The sequence below is a fragment of the Eretmochelys imbricata genome, chromosome 1 (genome assembly GCF_965152235.1).
Source record: "Eretmochelys imbricata isolate rEreImb1 chromosome 1, rEreImb1.hap1, whole genome shotgun sequence".
NCBI lineage: Eukaryota > Metazoa > Chordata > Testudines > Cheloniidae > Eretmochelys > Eretmochelys imbricata.
Window position 1 is genome coordinate 243,939,346 of NC_135572.1, and position 20,756 is coordinate 243,960,101.

The window sequence follows — 20,756 nt, forward strand, 5'->3', positions numbered from 1 at the left end:
TTTGTTGTCACAGTTATTGAATTCAAGTAGGAAGAAAACCACACAGGAATACAGTAGATTAACTTTTACTCTGTTTTCATAAAACTTCCAAATCAAGAAGTGGGGAGGAAAAATATAGAAAATGTAGAATGAGGTTATATTATTGAAAATTACTATCCATTTCCTGAAACACAGAACAAGAGTAAGAGAACAAGCTCATGTGTGTGTTTCGTGATCAAAACACACATCAGTACAACTGTGGGCATATACTGCAGAAGTCCACTAGAGGGAGCAAATAATTTTAGTATAACTTCAGTTGTCAATCCTATCTAGCTTTCACTGGAAAACACAATATAAGAATCAAGTTCCATAATGGTTAATCTTGCACTTTCTAACTGTTCATTTCAGTACCAACTTGAGTATTATTTCCAGCAAATATATAAGGAGGATTTAGGTCACTATAATATATTTTAAGATGTGTTCCCAATGAAATTTTTACGTAAAAAATTAAATTTTAAACAGAACTAATTTCTCTGCATGACCACATTCACAGAAATAAACTGAAGGCAGTAACATCTCTGTAGAGTAAATACATAAGCAATTGATATTTTCAGGGATGAAAACATTTCCTGTGAGAAGTCTTGTATGAACATAATTTCCAAATTAAAAAGTAAATAAATTATTTTTATGGTATATTAATTAAAATCCTTGGTTTGTGCATATTTGTCTTATCCTAGAGCAGCACAATGCATAACAGATTGCTCCAACTCCCAATATCAGCTATAGCGTTGCCAATCCTTGTGACATTACTGTGAGTGCTGTAAATCAGACAGATTCTGGGGGCTCTTGTGATAATACAGGCAGCTCGGTATTTTTCCAGAGCCACCTACAGTTTTTCCCTTTGGCTGCCCATGGCTGCTGCCTACAGTACCCGTTGGTTGCCCATAACAGGCAAAGCCCTGGAACAAGTACAGAAAGAACAACCCTTTGCTTCCCACCCAGCTCAGCAGCCTCACCCCAGCACCACAGTGTAAGAAGAGGAAGTTATTGGTGATCAGAGTCCAACGAAAGAAAGAAGCAGCTCCAGCAGCCTGCTGGGGTTGGTGTGGAGGGCTGCAAGAAGCAGGGAGGGCTCTGGGCAGTAGGAGGGCAATAATGGAGTCAGAGAACAAGTGCAATTGGGAAATGGGACCTGCACTATACATGGGGACATTACATATGGATTTAAGGTACAAATTTCAACCTGTAATTTTCAAACTTTGAGGATAGGGAAGGGGAGTTCAAACATACTTTACAAATCTTATGAGTTTTAGGCTCTTGGAATTGACAATACTACACTGACCCATCACCATTAATGGAAAATATCTAATGAAAGAGAAGTCTTAATTCTATTACAAAGACGAATGCTCTATACAGGTGAATAAGAGCACATTATTTTACTGAACACATATATACTGTACCATTCTTAAAAATTCAGAAGAGGCAACTTCTTTGTCAAATGCATGTTGAAAAAATCCTAAAATAGAAAACTTGACACTGTCAAGTTAAACTGTCCTAGATGTTTCCAAAATAAGATACTCAATGTGTAAATGAAAGCTCTTTCCAGAAAGATAATCATATTTGCTGGCAGAAAATTTTAACTAAAACTCCTGTTCTTGCAAATCCTCAATGTTATCAAACAGAATCAACTTGGTTTGGAAACCTTTGGTAATTGAAGACTGCATTTAATACAAGCTCTACAAACAGAAATGTTGCAGTGTCACATATTTTATTTTATGGATTGTTCTAAAATAAATGATGTACTAAATAAAAGTGCCACTCACCGTTTTGCCTTGGAGGCTCTGGGGAGTAACAGGCTGTAAAGTCAGACCTGCTGGCATCGACCTTCTGTCAGGCATAAAGACATGCTATGGAAAAACAAGACTGCATATTATAATCCATGGTTGTCTGCCAAAGTCTTTTGTTTTGAGGGTTACATAGGAATTTAATATAATTTTTCAAGTCAATTTCATTCTTATGAAACGTGCCAGAGGGTATGTCTACACTGCAAGTAAAAACCCATGGCTGGCCTGTGCCAGCTGATTTGGGCTTGCAGGACTCGGGTTGTGGGGCTTTTTCACTTCAGTGTAGACATTTGGGCTCAGGCTGCAGCCCAAGCTCAAAGACACTCCCACATCTCACAGGATCTTAGAGCCTGGGCTTCGGCCCTAGCCAAGAATCCTACGCTGCAATGAAACAGCCCCGCCAGCCACAGGTGTCTAATTGCAGTAAAGACATACCCAGAATGACAGCATTAGATAATGAAGTCCTCTGTTGGTCTACCAAATATATTCAAAAGCAACTCAAATCCTCTGGCGTGCCTGAATCCATGCCCTGGAAGGATCGCTTCTAAAGTTGAGAAGGTAGTTCAGCCTTCATGGCTCTTTCAGTTCATGGCCCTTCCACTTAGACTTCCAGCAAGAATAAGCTGGGACCAAGCATTGTGATATTTTTTAAACAAACACTTTTTGTTGAGAACTAGACAGATCACTGAATTATTTGATCTACATCATGAAATATTTCAAGGTTTTTGTTCAAATAGCTTTTGATCTCTATGGGGCTGACATGGATTCAATATAGTATTTCAGCACTATCAATCCTAAACCGTTCAGTCCCCTAACCGGTACATTTTTTAAAAAGGAATTAGCAATGTGTTAAAGGTTTTATGAATAAACTTAGCTTAATGTTAAAAAGTACAAAATAAATAACCTGAAAACTTAAAATCAGTAGATGACAATGAATGGCACTTTCTAGATTAACTTGGCTAAAAAGAACTGAATATATAATACTAGTAAAATGTATTATACATGTAAACTGAAAACTCATTTTAGACACTGTTATATAAGAAATATATGTCCTGTGTGCACTTGACTATGATGCTCTTTTTCAGGGCTACATAAAACGTTGAGTTAAATTTCTAAAGCAGTAATGGGCAATGGACTTCAAAACAGAAAGAAACTGCTCTTTTGTTGGTTGGAGGTATTTCAATCCCAAAGGGGAAAACACACAAAGCAATTTGAAGATCTTTAAAGTTTTTTAAAGCCTTTCCATGCTTCAATATTGCAGCAAACCACAACATTTCATAAAGAATCCTGGGTTAGAGTTCAAGGAACAGCTTCAATGTAATCCTTGAGCACTTTACCACAGTGTAGGGCAGGAAAATGGTTAGTTTTACATCCTACTTACAACAGCATGATTTTTTTAAAAGGAGCTCTCAACTGCAGTAACAATGTGCATAGCATAATTTAGTGAGTCTACCAAGGCATGTTGGGGATCTAGTTTTAGGATTCTAGCTTATTCCCTCTACCCTGAACAGGAAAGGGCTAACAGACATACGGAGGGTCCCTGAGGTCATATGCATGTGGCTCTGCCATTCCGTAGTGATCTCACTGGATAAATTAACAGTAACTAGAAAGTTAGTCTAACTTGTGGCTGAAGGTCAGAAAAATAAATAGGCAAGGACCGTGAGTGCTCTGAAGAGAAAGCTGAGAAAGATTACTATCATTTCCAAAAATCAGATTGAACCTTGATTAGAATCCCAGAAATTCCAAACACCCTTTTTCTTCAGAAACCTGTTTGCACTCCCTTAAGATACTCTGGAGACCAATGGGAATATTGACTTGCTTTCTGTCTCTCACAGCAATGCAGAGTATGTTATACAATGTTAAATTTAGTGCCATTAAGAGAACACATCTCCATCCTCTAAACGAAAATAACGTCTCCCATCACTTACACAGGATACACCTGACTTTGTAAAGTAATTTTTTTTCTTTTAAACAAACATTTCACATCATAATTATTTTTTCATAAAAACAGTGGCATGTAACTGTGCCTAAATTATGATAGATGCACAATAGCAGAACTTTCCAAAGTAACATGGAAAGTCTGGTTCAAGGTGAAAGAACGCTTTCTATTTAAAGAAGAAAACTGGAAATAAGTTGGCTTATTAACTATGTATAAGGAAAGTATTTCACCTTAGCATGATGCGTCCTATGTCGGCGGTCAATTGTTACATCTGCTCTTTGCACTGGTGAGGACACTTCTGATCTGTATGTCCGTTGAGGGGAATATCCTTGGTAACCAGCTATGGAACCATGGGAAGGTGATGTGGGAATGGAATGCATCACCTGATCGGAAATATTGATCATGGTTTTTGGGCTACTTAAAGTACTATGTCTAGTAAGAGTTGTTTGCTTATTGTAAAATTGACGTTGTTGCCATTCATAGAGTTGCCACATTGTGTCATCCCGCATGGATCTCCGTTTTTCTTCAGCTGTTGTTGGTCCTATGGTCCTGTCATAAACTGATGGTGTCACACTACAAACACTCTCTGGCCTTGTTTTGCTGTTCCTTGGCAAGGTTCTATAGCCTTCTGGGTAACGGGGTGCAACTTGGGGTCGGTGACTTGGCATATTTCTTGGTAGCGTCTGATATGAAATTATGCTGAAACAAGAGTTTTCCATTAATAGTGAAGGATACTGCTATAATGGGAATACAAAGTTATCTAATTTCTTTTCCACACTTCTTAGATATAATACTTTATAATCTGTTCAGATACTATAGGCATCACATTTTAAAAGATCTATGCTCTCCATCTTATGAACGAAACAGTAAAGGCTACTGAAGAATCAAGTATGCCAAATGAATATATTACATATGATGCAACTGGATCTCTTCACTGACTGGATTAATTATTCAACCCAATATTTCATACAAATCCAATCTTTACATCAGTTTACTTACTACCCATTTCTGGGTCAGCTCCTGAGAGGTGCACCTACAACTCCTATAAACTTTAACAGATGTTTCAGATACTTGGGATACATAACCCTATGATCTTTTATTTTGTTTTTATTTCAGCTCAAACCTGCAAGGTGAATAGTTTAGTTTCAAGCTTTTAAAACTTAAAATTAAATCTTATATTGTTTGTTCCAATACAAATTAATCAACAGGCAAAAACTGACTGTCTATAAAAGCGGATAATTGCAAAATGATATCAAAACCATTTATTTATTATGGCTAGAATAAGGCAGAAAAAATGGTAATAATTACCTAATGCAATTATATTCTGCAATCTAAGATAAACCATTCACGTAAATCAGCCCAATCAGAACAAACAACAAATTATTTCTTTGTATTACAAGACAACATAATTTTAATGCTATTTTTTACTTTTTAATTTGTGTGTGAATTTAAACTCTTCTTTAATTAGATACCAGATTAACAGTTCTGAAAACTGAAGTCCTTCAGTGACAGATCAGGCAATGCAATGTTTTCCCTAATGAACAATCAGTATGCCTCAACTGTGACTGGAGTGAAGTGAGAAGCTAGTCTTGGACCAAGGAGTCTGACCTGTCATGATGTTTTCGATTTAATGCCATTTGTAATGGCGATTTTTGGATGTTGACACTTTTCTAGTGAGAAGGAGAATAACGCGTAACTCATTTCACTCAGGACATGGAACAGGCACGAGCTGGTATCTTCCAGTCACACGTAAAGTAGGCTAAATTCAAACTGACAGCATAGAGGTGAAAGGCACTAAACATCTTATTATCAGAGCCTTTTAACTGTTTGAATCACTAACTGTGGTCCTGGAACTGAAAATTAGTGGGTTACGGCAAAGGGCACATTAAAAACAGCGTTAAGACCTAAGCATAATTAGCGCCTTACAAAATAAGTATTAAAAAAATTTGTTTGTAGTAACTATTTACCTTTCAGTCATGCAATATAGAAAAGTTAAACTAAATAAATAATTTTTGAACATTTACTATGATCTATAATGCTTTGCAAGAACCACAGATGGAAACTGCTTTAAAGTGCTTTACAAATACCAATGAATCAATCCACAGAACCTCCCAGAAGTATTACCCCATTTTGTACATAGGTAAATTAATCGTATACAAAAATGTTAGTTTTTCCAAACAAGTCTCTTCTCAAGACCATCCTCTTTCCTTACACCCAACTATGTGCATTTGCACTGCTGTAATTATGAAAAAGACAAAAAACAGTCACTATCCTTTCATAACTGTTGTTCTTCGAGATGTGTTGCTCATGTCCATTCCAGGCTAGGTGTGCGCGTGCCACGTGCACAGTTGCCAGTTTTCTTCTTAACATGAGCTTCCCTGATGGACTTAAAACAGCTCAAATGCGGGTTGCTCACTGGCATGGGCTTGCCGCAGGAGGTACCCGGCTTGCAGCCCGGGGATGGGGGCATTCCCAGTCCCTGGGATGATGTCCCTTGATGACTGGGACCACTATTTACATTCTATAGACTAATGCCGATCGATAACTAAATACATTAACTGTAAAAACTATATAAACTAGACTACAGAGTCCAAACCATTGGGAAAGACTTCCAAGAGAACAAGGAGGTGGTTCCAAGTAACCGTCACAGGTGGTAAGAAGGAATTAAGAGGGTGCAGAGCTGGCAGCGCCCCTCATACCAGCGCATGTGTGTGGGCTCCAGAGGGTGCTAGGGCCAAGTCCTATGGATACCACTAACGGAAAAACATCTCCCGCATCTCTGCACATGGCATGCACACACCTAGCATGCAATGGACATGAACAAGCACTCAAAGTTTCTTTTTTTTTGTATTTCAATACAACACATCCAAATGCCCCTTACCTATACTTTCCAGTGGATTTGTCAAATTAATTTTTAACTATTTGTAATGTTTAGGATTTTAAAAGTTAAGATTATCCAAAGGAATCCCAGGGAGCTAGATGTTCCATCTCCCATTGAATTTCAACTCTCATTCAGTGGGAATTGGGCACTTGGCTCCTTTAAACGTCTTTGAAAACCCAGTCTAATTTGGGGAATTTTTATTTTTGTATTTTAACGTATGAAAAATTGTAATTTAAAAATGTCTACCCCACTATTTGTTCCTAAGTTCTGGAATTTCAGAAGATTTAAACACCCACCACTTCTTACTAATTATTAGCACTAGAAAAAAAAATCCTTAAATGAAGCCCTGGTTTTCAATCCAGTGATTAAACCCAAAGCTGGGCTGTCAGTGTTATGAGGATACACAAAACCTCTACTCAAAGCAAGATGCCTCATGGGCAGCAGCGAGACAAGTGCAGTTAAGTAATCCATCATGTAAGCTGCTGAGCTGCAGTAACAGTTTATGGCTGGCATTATAAATGACCCACAAAATCTTCAATTTATAGAAAAACTTCTGCAAGATAAAAAAACTCTTTAAAACTTTGGGAATGTCTCCATTGCATGTGATTATTGCTGGGATCTAAGATTTGTTCCAGTCTGGAAGTTAACTCACTCTAAATGGGGAGAGAGCTTGCTGATATGCTTTCTACGTGCTCAATCCTGTGACATACAGAGTGCTCTCAGACCTATCGGTACAAAAAGCACCGCCTTACAAGCTCAAGGCTAAAAATGCCCCTCAATCATAAAGAGTACGGTTAATGGTTTCCTTAGACTGCCTCATGTAAGAGTATAGAGGAAAATGGCAAAATGGAGGAGATTTAAGTGATCTCTTCAAAATATAGGGTAGAGGAATCCAAAACTATGTATGGGACCAATCTTTTGGTTAAGAATATACTCAGAGTGTACTCTGTAACGAAGACTACAAATATGCAGATATTTGGCACACACATTTCTCACAACTAAGAACCAGGACTGGCTCTAGGCACCAGCAAATCAAGCACGTTCTTGGGGCGGCACAATTCCAGGGGCGGCATTCCGGCCATCATTTTTATTTTATTTTATTTTGTTTTGCTTGGGCAGTTGTGCTCTTGGAGCTTGGGGTAGCAAAAAAACCTAGAGCTGGCCCTGGTAAGAACAGTTAGCTGAATCACTATTTTGTTGAAAATGTTTACCTACTACTGTTACTTTTAACACCTACAGTTAATGTAACAGAAGACTGGACAACTTCAGTTTTCAGATGATTATTTGACAAAACTTTCGCTGTTCAAAAGTCTTCCTGGTTGCCTTGAATAGTCACAGTCCCCTCTGTGTAAATCTCTCACACAGCAAGTGAGAAAAACATAAACAACAAGGGGAATCAAGATCAGATGCAGTACCTCTTCCAACTTATTCTTTAATGTCTAGACATCCTTTATTATATATTCTTTGGAGAAATTTATGTTTTTACAAAAAAAATCGTGTACATGAGCTATTTTGTGGGACATCCACTGGCTTGCACAAACTGTCCTATGGAAAATTTACTGATCTCTCCCAATCTACTGATTTTAGTTTGAACGTACTATGAATGCGAAAGGACAGCCGCGGGAGGGGAAGGGAAGGCGGAGGGAATACAGAATTTCAGGGTTTAATAGTTGTGCTATTATTTCTGCCCTTGAAGTGCTTTGGGCTATTTAGAACTATAATGGTGGAGTATCCGCTCCTCTTTAATAGGGCGACCAGACAGCAAGTATAAAAAATCGGGACAGGGGGTGGGAGGTAATAGGAGCCTGTATAAGAAAAAGACCTAAAAATCAGGACTGTCCCTATAAAATCAGGGCATCTGGTCACCCTACTCTTTAAAAGTATTCCTAAAAAGTAATTCTTCAGATGCTTACTGTTATGATAAGCAACTTTTTACCTACTATCAAAACTAACAAATGTTACAAACACCCCAGAACCCTGAAATTCTAAATTTTATCTGTAGTTTATAGAGGCGGTCTGTAAGGGTTTGTTTTTTGGGGTTTTTTAAAATAAATTGGGCTTGTGCCTTTGGCTCTGATATATATAAAGCCTTAAGACTTTTTCTTTAACCTTAGAAATGTTAGTACAGTAAAATCAAGTTTTGTCTTCCCTGCTTTAGCTGGAAAACTCTGGGAGGTCTCATGGATGCTTTTTTAAAAGAACCTCAGTAAAAGGGTTGAGGATGCTGAGTCTTTAAACAAAGGCTGCCCTTCTCCAAAATGTTAGTCATGGAAGTTAAATAGGTCTTATTAAAAACCAACAAAATCCAACCTTACTGAAAAACAAAACAAAACAGTTTTAACATTAAAACTTCCTTTCCCCTCTCAATAGTTCATCTTTCACTCTCTTGTGATGTCACCTTTTCACTAGTTCTCCAAATCAGAAATTTTCTAGTCTAGACAAAACCTGAATTTCTAGTGTAAAAAAGGAGCACTATAAACCCTTTTCTCAAAACAGCAGCAACAAAAAAACCTTCAGGCCACCTTTATGTATCCCAAAAAATCAAAGAAGGGCACAAGCCCAATTTTAATTCCACTTTGCTGATCAGCTTTACATCAAGCTTCATTTTTAAGTATATTGTTTGTGCTACCAATTTCATCCACATTTAAATAAGAAATGATTTCTATGCTCAAGGAGATTCTGTTCTGCCAGTTAATGTTTTGTTTATGTTTTCCACTATACACCTTCCACAATGAAATCAGTGTGTTTTGGAATACAGCCAACATAATACTGCACTGGAGCAATGATAAGAGAAATCCAAAAGGTTTTATCCTTGTTCATAATTGAAAAACAACATCTATTCAACTATCACTGTCTGGATGCAAGTTACACAATTTTTTAATTCTAATTTAAAAAAAATCTAATTACATCACAAAACTGTGTTAAGTTCTCATTGCCCAAGCACACACAACATGATAAATGTCAAGGTTTAATAGTCACTCCATGTAGTACAAATTAAAATTGATCAACTGGCAACACAAATATATCAGGAATACTATTTGACCTCCAGATACCAATTATATTTAATGATGGGGCTGTTCTAGAGCTATAGCAATTGAGTCAGAGTAAGGTAAACTTTCACAGCTTTGCAAGGAACAGATCTTAGGAACATTCCAGCAAAGATTATTCAGGTCAACCTACCTCCTCCTTACTCTGTACTCCCTACAATGTGAAGGGCATAATTTCCCACTCTCCAAACTCCTCCTCCAGTGACATTCCCATAAAAATTTAATTGAAAGCAAAAAATTTTAATAGAAGTTTGAGAAATAAATATTCTAAACTCATGTTTAGGGTGCCATACAATGCAGTTGCCTGTTAGACATCCTGAAAGTGACGTCCCTATGCTTCTGTCATGCAGAACAACTGCTAACACGGCAAGATTTAATACTGTCAATGATTCACGGAGGTACTTTAAAGTTCTCTGATTAATCACTGGAATGCACCGTTAGACTTTGGAGGTGCTATACCATAAGCATGGTTATATGTAGAAAAGAAAGCGATTAACATGAATTTAGATGAATTTGCATGACAAACTCCAAATGATAAAATTTAGGATATACTTTTCTTTTTAACTTTTTTTTAAAAAAATAGTATAAAATCTTTTTTAAAAACAGTGCTCAGGCAATTTCACGAACAGGGACTTTTCCTCATGGAGTGGTTAAAAACAAGTGTTTTAAAGAATCACCACTCTCTGTGCTGGAATGGAAAATTCTTAACTACATTACTCCTGGGGGAATTCTGCACCTCGGTGCATGCAGAATTTGCACAGGACTTAGTTTTTTGCACAGAATTTCCTTTTCCTCCACAGATATGGGCTGCAGAGCAGCTGGCCGCCACTAGGGGCCACTGGACCCCACAGAGCACAGCTCACAAGTACAGAATTCCCCCAGGTGTACTACATATGAAGTTTGCATTGTAATAGTCCAAGACTAACTTCTCACTTCCCTCCCGTCACAGTTGAGGCATATTGATGGTTCATTAGGGAAAACTTTGCACTGTAATAGAGGCTAAGTTCACTTAGAGGGGTTTTTGACCAGCTTTAATATGCAACTCAGATACTTAATTCTACTTTCAATATTCTAATTCCTCATATGGTGTATGCATTTTGTCAGTGCTTTCCCTCTTGTTTAACCACATAAATTACCTACCACCTCTGTTCAAATCCACTACTCACCAATGAACTGATTCTACCATGATGGCAACTGAGGGAAGAACACAGAAACAAGACAGGGGAGAAAGAGGGATGATTTCCCTCTGATGTCAGAACCCCCACCAATGGGAGAGGGGAGTGGAAAGGAAGGGCAGAGGAGAAGGCAAATCACATTTCCAACAATCCGTGCATTTCACAGTAATCACCTAAATTGACAATACAAGAATCTACTTATCTGTACATTTCCTTCTTAAGCACACAAACCCCATGCCAAAGTTTTAACAGGAATATGCAATATTTTTGTTTGTGTTTAATATGCGTATTTTTAGAGTTTACATCTGTCTTATTTCCTGGTCTCACTTTAAGTATTCCTTGAAGTCAAGGATTGAATTTAGCAAACATTTTGTTTTAATTCCTAATTTACTCTTCTTCATTTATGGGGGCTGTTTACGCTTTGAATTTTATGCAATTTGAACCCCACCCCCCCCGAAAAAAAAAGATGTAATTGTTTCCAAATGCTTTCAATTTGTTTTTATGCATTAATAGATATTTACACACACAATACTACCAAGGAATGTTAAAGTCACCAGCAACGCCAATTGTAAAAACAAAATAAAAAACCCCCCCAAACTCCCCCCCCGACATATCTTACCTCATTTCATATATTCTTCCCCAACCTAAATTTTGTGCCTAAAAACTAGATAACCAGTGTGCACAATAATGCATGACAACCTCTTTAAGGCAAAAATTGGACTTTATGGGAATGTAATATTGAGTCAATTACACACTTGAAAAAGAATCTGACCAAGATATTTTGACAGAAAATCTAAATTAAAAAAAATAATCAAATTGCTTACCCTCTTGTTTCGTCATCTTGCCCCTTTCCTCTCTGAATTCTAATCCACTGCTCCAACTGAAGCATTGAATTAGTTCTCTGTATGACTCGTTCAGACTCCATATGTGCGTGAACTGTATTGTGCTGTCCTCCATCTCCAGTTTCCGCCACAATATTGACAGCTTTATTCTCAGACCCATTTAAATGAACTGGTCTGTAGTTTCCAGCCTGAAGTGCACTCACTGGTAAGGTTCTGTATTCTGAATTTAGCTTTACACTATTAATTTTAGTTAAGGGTTTATCTTGTCCAACTTTCTGAAATCCATATTTTTCAGCTTCCAAAGACGACTTCTCTTCATTTTTGCTTACTTCTTTGTTTTTTTGATTATTCTGTGCCTCTGGTTTAATTAACACTCTGTGGTTTGAAATGTTATTCACTTCTCGAGATGGTGTGTTTTCAGTTACCTTCTCTACTCTGCAAAGAGAAGGGAATGGCATAACAACATAACTACACACAAAATGTAATAGCTGAAGTATTTGCTTTTGAAAAAACACCCCTTGATTATTATGGGTTCCAGATTGTTCTAAGAGACCATTGTCTAACCAATAAGATGTAACAGCTTGTCTTTGGGAGAATAATCCAGGCCAGTTTTAAATGGTCAGTAGTAGGTTTTGTTTGTTTGTTTGTTTAAGAATTCCCCTCCACTTCTTTCTATTTTAGGAATATTCATACCAATCCAAACTCCAAGTTATACCATCATGGTAAGTGGCACTGAACAGGTTGTCATCAAGCTAGAGAAACTGGAAGAGCAGATATTAATTTCCCAAAGGCTGGAACAGCACATACTCTGTGGCTCTTCTCAGGAATCAAAGCCTCTGGAATGCAAACAGCTTAAAATCCAGACTGACTTCAAACCAAAGTGTTTCAGATGGCAGCATATTATGTTCCTGTCTAGCTCATAATTCACTATGCTAGTCATTTCAACATATAATGGGCACATTATTCTATATTTTAAACTTTATATGGTCACTGACATCAATTACCTCTCTCTGGTATGTTGTCATTTCAGCTATTGTATATTTTGTGGGAAATGCTTGTGGCTTCCTTAATTTTAGGAGGAAAATATCTGCTGACTATGGAACTGTGGCACAGAATAATTATATATATTTTTAGAACCAAACTGTAACTGCTATACAGTATTTATATTACACAAGTTATAGAAATGTATACCTTGAGAGCTTAATGATTTTCTTTTTTAAATTCTAGTGTTTCAAGGAGTCAAGGGTGCTTCAACACTGGGACATTTGAGCCCTAAGTTTCCAACTGTGTGCCTAATTTGTATCACAACTGACAATTGCATGTGCAAATAGTACTTTGAGATGCATATCACCAATTATACTATTTATCAGTGCAAGCAGCCCATTGTGTCCATTTCCATGCAATCTAAGTAACTGCATACGCACACTGATTTATGTTCACTTGAATTCTGAGCATTAGGCCTAAATGTATGACAAATATTAAGCATCATTCCAGAAGTTTATTTAAACCATAAATACTTTAAGAATATTTTCACAAGCGAATCATGTTGGATATAATTTTCATACGCACCGAAACTGAATTCCCTTTGGAAAGTTTTACCCATTTTTCCTATAGTTTCCTTCAAGAATTCTGGACATTTATTTTTCAAATACTTCACTGGTGAAATGCTTACAAATTAAGTAGAATCATGCCTTTTAATACCAAGCAGTTGGTAAGGAATTCTATTAATATGTTGTAACAACTCCTACACAGACGGACTGCAGATATATGAACTAGTTTAAATGTTTTTACAAGGAATTTCTTAGACTGACACAAACTCCTATCCCAGCCACAAGTGCTAGCTCAACTAGACTAACGACTTACAAATGAAGAAAATAAACCATTTCTGCAGTGTAGTTTTAGAGTGGAACTGAGCCTTTTTTGTAGGTACATTTCTCTTGGTTCAAGACCGTTAACATAGCAAAACATATTAAAACTACACAGGCAGTTATGAGAATTAATGAAAGATTAAGGCAATTCTGTATGAGTATGCATCTGCTAGGTCAACTAGATCTACCAAATTGGTAGGATATACTGTAACTCTTCCTCCACTGTATCTCCTTTCTAAAAACAAGTTAAAATACTCAAACTCATAGAGCAGTTACAAGGGCTTGTCTATACAAATATTTAGTTTGCAGCAAGCTGGCGTGTGAATCTACCCTGCACTAGCCTACTGCACTCTAAGGGTCTATGTGGACCCTGCTGACATACATTAACAGTTCATTAATGTGCTTTGATCTAGTCATCTTTCGGAGGAGTCTCATTTTTTGGAGGAATTCAGACTCAATCCCCTTGCCGGGTTTCAGAGCCCAGGCTCCAGCCTGAGCCTGAACATCTACACTGCTATTTTCAGCCCCATAGAGAGACCCCTGTGATCCCAAGTCAGTTGATCTGGGCTCAGAGTTGCTGCTAAGAGTCTTTTTTGCAGCGCAGGCAGGAATACCCTCAGTGTTCTTGTGGACAAGCCACTGGTTAAAGCTATGCAAGTCCTACTTTGTCCTACTTTGCTGTGAATTATCTGATGAAATCTCTGAGAAGTGAAGGGATACAATAACCCCTAGCCCTACATTCACCCATCTGTGAAGTATGAAAAAAGTTTGACTTTTACAAAAGAATGTATTTAACGTATCTCAGCCAGAAATAGCAATGTTCATGGTGTGCAGGAGCCCAGCTGTTAGAGGCAGAAAACATACAGGCTGAAAGGCACTTGAGAAACATGCAAACCAATACTCAAAAGTGTATCTCTGTGGCTGCTTGCATCAACATGTCATCCATCAGGACAATGAACTGTTTCTTGCAGTGTTGGTGGATTCCCACGTTTGATCCATCTGGTGTTTTCTGCTATCAGGTCAACATGGCATCTGGCAACATTAAGTCTTCTGATGATTTTTTCATTGGAATTTCAAAGGGGTTTTTTGGTAGAAGAATAAGCACATGCCCATGGGGCTGACACTTCTCTTTCTTGGTCTACCAACATTCCAGTATTTTTGCCTAAGCAAGTACTTGTGAAATTTTTTTTTCTAAAAATGTGCTCTCTTACACAATTGAACCCAAACTAAAGGACTTACCCAAAAGAGAAAATGGATGTCAGGTTCTGCCAAAGACCTCTCACAGATAATAATAGGTACAGCATTGATAATTACAGATACGAAAAATTGAATGTTAAAAGTTTCTAAGACCACCACTAAAAAATTTGAAAATGCCAAAATTAAGGTATTTTTTTACAACTTAATTCAGTCCCTTTGCACTTATGCACTAAGTCTTTAATTACATGATCACACACAACCGCATGAGGTGCACAGGCTAAGGGGAACCCCATTTTACTGACAGAACAGCAAAGTATTTAGATTTGACAGATTCTTTCCGAGGTGAAAGGTGGCTGAGTGATGTGGACCTGCCAAATTAGCTATCTGAGTTCTACTCCCAGCTCATATAATTAGGTGGCCTTGTCAATAGTAAGGTTTGTGAAGGACCAAAAATTATTAACTCTAGTGGGTAGAAGCAGAGACTAACTCATGGTCTCCTGGTCCCCAAATCAGGGCATCTTCACCTAGGCTGAAGGGTATTTTGATGGGGGTGGGGTGTAAACTGTTGCCACTGCCAGATTCTCCTCCTTTTAGGTCTACATCAAATCCAGAAGACGATGCATGCACAGGGCTAACAGAATATTCAGGGGTTTTGACAGTAAGCCAGGAATAAGATGTACTGAGCAGAATAGAGGAAAATAGCAATTTTCAACTGCTTAGAACATGACAAAGTCTGAATGGATTTTTATGTTGTCAGGTACTTCCCTCACACCTGGACTATCCCCCTGCCAAATTTCAAGTTCCTGCTGCAAACCAAGAGGCAGCAGAGCTTTCAAAAAAGAGGAATAATGTTTACATTGGAAAATGTTGGGAACCTAGAATAAACCTAACCTTGTAAAAAGATTCCCTGTTTCTACCATCCTGCTTGATGCCAAGGTGGCTTTTGATGGCACAGCCTGGGATTACTTGTTTCCTATCTTTAGTAACTTTAGGTAAGACACTAAAATTCAGAAACAAATTTCACAACTGAACAGATAATTAAAGTTAACAGATTGTTAACTTTTACATTGCTATAAATGCCTGTGTCTGAGTCATCTAGGGGTTGATTTTGCCACCTTTACGAACACTGAATAGTACCTTACTCCCTGGTATTCAAGAAATAAGTGACTACTCAGTGTACATTAATATGGCAGACTCTAGCCCTTAAAGTGAAGACATACGTTAGATTTGTCAGTTCTTACTTTCTGAACTGGCTGTGGCACAGGCCACAGCAATCCTGGGTAAATAGTGTACTGCACTAGGTGATCAGCACAAGAAAATGACATGAGTAGTACACTGATAACATCACTAGAGCAGGCAAAAAAACACCTACATTGCTATGGTTTATCATTAAGATGGTGGTGATCTAATTTGGAAATAATCCAATGGTTTGTCAATTTCAAGCGGTTGTTTCAGGTCACATTTTATGAATGAAAAGTCTAAGTGGATTCCTGATAGATTAAAGTATTTGAGATCAATAGGACCCTGAGGACCTGGTTAAAGTTTGTAAAGGTCTACCATTTAAAAAAATAAAGCCAGACTTACTCAGGTAAAAGCAATTACAATTAAGCCTATGGGGCAAAATAAATTCAACCATAATGAATATGCACCTTACAATATTATATACACTCAGTGCTTTTCCTATGGAAGTAACAAAAATGCTTACTTTATTTCAATTTTTAAAATATTTGGGATAGAGGGAAAGAAGCCATAATTGTCATTTCACTCAATAAACACACCAATCAAGTGTTTTTCCATTGCATATATAAAAATGATCCGGAAAACTCACCAAATTATTCACTGTACAACAGGTAAGAATGGCAATAAGGACCAGTTTGGGCTTTTGAGGAATTTATCAAAGATTCTCCTCTCTCATTAGCTCTCCATAGGATTTTTCACCAAAAGCTCAAACCCTCGACTTAAGCTATTAATCATTCAAGATCAATTATCCAAGAAAGAAATAAAGTAACTGTTTCCTCACCTCAAATTTTGTTTTATTTTAAGCAGGCTTTAAACGGGGGAAGTAAAAATCACTTTAGGGCAAATCTGGATAAAAAGGAATGCTTTCATCAGAAAAAGAATAATTATTCTCATATCCACAAAAGACAGAAAAATTGCAGGCTGGAATTTTTTTAAAGCTGAAATGCACAATTTTACAGACTGTTAGGCCTAGGTACAAGCAAGTTCCAGGAATGCCATTGTTCGTGAAATAGCAAAACTTCTACATTTAAATAAATATATCATTTTATTGATAGGCAATTTAACTTCAGAAAACAAAAGGTATGGAAGTAAGGTGCTGAACATCAGTTTGGATTAATACTAGCCTACCTATTGTACCTGAAGTAAAATTCAATAGGAAAATTATATTTAGGATACACAACTCCTAGCAAGAAGAAAAAAATTAAAATAAAGAGACAAAAGCACTTGCTGATTAGATGATTCAACCAAGAGCACTTTATCCCATATGTTACGGGAATGCTAAAACATCAGGTTACTTAAGGATGAGGTCATAGATAATATTTAACAGATTTGCCTGGGGAGCCAATACTTATTTTACAGTATGTGTACAAGATCATATCCTGCTAAACAGTTCATTTTTAAAGACTGATTTTATAGCCAAAAGATTGATTCACCAGAAACAGATGTCTGCTTTCCCCCCGCCCTCTGGTTATAGCTAAAGATACAAAAGCCTAAGAGACTTTGCTAGTCTTGAAAAGTATCTGTTCAATTAATTCTTTCAAGACTATTAGTGTGCCTTTCAAGGGGACCGATTTTAGTTTTGCATGCAACATGGACTGCAGTATCAACCCCTTAAAATATACTCACAAACCTAAGGCTAAATCCTACAACCCTGACACAACTAAGGGCGTATCTACATTTTGCTGCAGACTACAGGGGGTGTGAATTGTTGCGACCTAACTGCTCTGTATGGAAGCTGCTGTCATGAACTATTAAGGCACCTAGTTCACATTAACATTAGTTCTCTTTCAGTTTACACCTCCATAGTCCACACTGCAGCGTAGCACAGACATATCTTAAGATAACCAAGACCCCATATAAAATACGCAAACCCATTATCTGAGACAGATCACAGATTTCTGCAGCACTCACACATCCCTCCCTTCCTCAGTCTTCACCTCATCCCTCCATTCACTGCTACTATAACAAAGACCATTGCATGTTGAAAATAAAGAGCGCACAAAAGAGGGAAATCTTGCTGGTCAGAAGTTCTAGATCCTCTGTTCACTACCACCAATCCCTTCACCCACTAACATTTTAAAGACATTGTTTTCCAATATTCAGCTGCTAAAGTAGACAGAATTGACCTGATAGGTTTGTCCATGATTTGCTGCCTCTCCCAAGCACAGGATCCACAGAAAGGCAGCCCCACTCTAAAGTATTTTAGGAATACGGTCCAGGTTTAGGTAAGCTGGACCTAAAACTTGTGACAAGACCCTTCTAGGTAGATTCTGGGGTGCTCTGATGTGCCCAAGTGAAAAGACTGTAAAAGTTATACAAGTTTGAAAACGAAGATTTCCACTGAATTAAATATGAAATGGAATGCTATAATCCCTGCAGTATTCCTGGTGTTATTTATCAGATATTAAATTAAAATTTATTTTACACTGTTCCTAGACATTTTCATGTTCAATTTGTTCTAGATTTTGGTATTAAAATATAATTAGACTGCAGAAGCTGTCACAGAAAAACTGGATAGCAGTCATGGGGACCACTTGACAGATGAGGCCTTTAGTACCGGTAAGAAAATGCGCATTTCTTTCCACCCCTTTGGGTAGGGGATGGTGGACTTAAAATATGGAGCGAGGAGACTTTAATTCCTTGTTCTGTACTCCAGCCACTCTTGACAGAAAAAAGCTACCTCACATCCCAAAGATTAATACTACATTCAGAGAATATCTTACATTATTTTGATAAAGTGATCAGTGGAATCATTAAGTCAAATTATAACAATTTAAATCTTAAGAACTGACACCCCAATGATATTTTTCAGTACGCATAGAATACATTTTCATTGATCTTCAAAAGGTTTAACCTTTAAAATACTGCACATATTAAATTTCATTAATACAAACATGAAGTAGTGTAAAAAGGTCAAATTTCAGAGATAGATGATGTGATCATGAATGGGGCAGGACGTGGAGTATGAAACAACCACTCTCAGATGTAGCCTGTGTTATGAATACCTTTCAGAACCCCTGTACGTGCTACACCAGAGGAGCAAGACTCCTGACTACTATATCCAGCTTTTCCCATGTGTAATTATAGGCAAGTCATTTAACTTCTGGGATTCAGTTTACCCAGATATACAATGGGTAGGTATTCCTACCATACTCTATCTCACAGAGGCACATTGGGAGGCTTAATAATCTGTAATAATCACTATATGAAAAGAGCTAGGCACACACAGATTAATGAAAAAATTACTCTATTTTAATACTCTGTCTTCAAGATGATGGGGAAAAAACACAAGCTAATATTAACTAATGTTCTCTTCGAGGATATTAGCTGGGACTAAAGCTAAACGTTCTGAATTTTTTCTGTTTAACTTGTATTTAATATTAAATCTAAGTATATTCTGATTTTTTGTTAGTCTGACTATCATCCCCCTAAGTCTCTGAACATTGGACAGAAGTAAAAGGGGCAGTGAGAACACTTGTAATGGAGAAGCTCTCAAAATACTACAGGTTAGATGCATGTATCTACAAAACACTGTTAGCAGCACTGGTCAGAGCATTCCTTATGGACTTTCAATTTTTATCAGCATACTGCCTGAAGCAAGGACACTAGAATCATGAAGCAGGAATGAGTTTATCACATACAATGTGTAGTGTGCAAATGTCTTTCTTGAGCTTTACTAATAGTGCGGTGGGCTTGATTTTTCACCTTTTTGCCCTTTTTTCTTTGTTGTGTCCATGTTCATAGGAATTTTTTTTCCTTTTGAAATGTACCACCATTACTGCCATTGGTTCAGATCAAATGGTAGTAGCAACAATGGGCTCACAAACATAAACGAAGTGCTGGCTGCCATTAGTATTTTAACTACCATGTCATTCTGAGGAAGGTTAGAGGCTTTAAACTCTCAACAAGCATGGGTATGTCTACACTGCAATTAAAAACCTGTAGCTGGCGCATGCCAGCTGACTCTGGCTAGCAGGGATCGGGCTAAGGCTCTGTTTAATTGTGGTGTAGATGTTCAGGCTTGGGGCGAAGCCTGGAATCTAGGATCCTGTGAGGTGGGAAGGTCCCAGAGCTTGGGCTGCAGTGCAAGTCCAAATGTCTACACCACAAACTAAATAGCCCCTTAGCCTGAGTCAGCTAGCATGGGCCAGTCACAGGTATCTAATTGCAGTGCAGACATACCCCACAAGTGCTCTCATCATTGCTATCACTGGTGGGGCTGAACCACAGCTGAATTACCTTACATTTTAAGTGAACGAACTCAAACCCACTATTGGAAATTAACTCCTTGTTCTACTGGTTTGCCAATCTGCATTACCTTTTCACAGGTTCTGTCTGTACAAGTGCTGCATCTATCATGGCTTTCATCCATAACTCCATTTCCTTCCCTGTATCTGTGCAGAAATAATAGGTCCTCATGTTTGGATGAGCTGCCTGATTGGAAATGACAAGGTCATTGTAATAAAAAGACAAGATTTCTGTAAAAGAAAAAAAGGTAAATGTTATTGTTTTCTTACTCCATTGTTGTTAGGTTTATGAAAAAACTCTACAAATAATTTATAGAAAACATTTCGTACAAGAACAATATAATTCACTGTTGTTCTTTTCTTTCAGTGAAATTAGATTAATAAAAGAATTAGCTTGAAAGTTGTAATTGTTGCTTCTGTGCATGTACCCTGCTGAAATGATTGCTATCTTTCTGCTATCAAAAATCTTATACTGATGTTCATAAAACATTAACTTAA

The 20,756-nt window shown here is 37.5% G+C and overlaps 1 protein-coding gene across 5 annotated transcripts in view; it reads right to left on the reverse strand.

Annotated features, from left to right (window-relative positions):
- Nucleotides 1-20,756, reverse strand: part of PLEKHA5 (pleckstrin homology domain containing A5) — a 263,205-nt gene that overhangs the window by 63,927 nt on the left and 178,522 nt on the right. For all 5 annotated transcript variants that reach the window (XR_013347132.1, XR_013347130.1, XM_077826614.1 and 2 more), the window contains 4 exons: nt 20,330-20,445; nt 11,690-12,142; nt 3,993-4,461; nt 1,803-1,886 (listed from right to left, as the gene is read on the reverse strand). Coding sequence is in view for 3 of the 5 variants with exons in the window: in XM_077826614.1 (XP_077682740.1) it covers nt 1,803-1,886; nt 3,993-4,461; nt 11,690-12,142; nt 20,330-20,445 (1,122 nt within the window). In the remaining 2 variants the exon portion in view is untranslated. The remainder of the gene's footprint in view (nt 1-1,802; nt 1,887-3,992; nt 4,462-11,689; nt 12,143-20,329; nt 20,446-20,756) is intronic.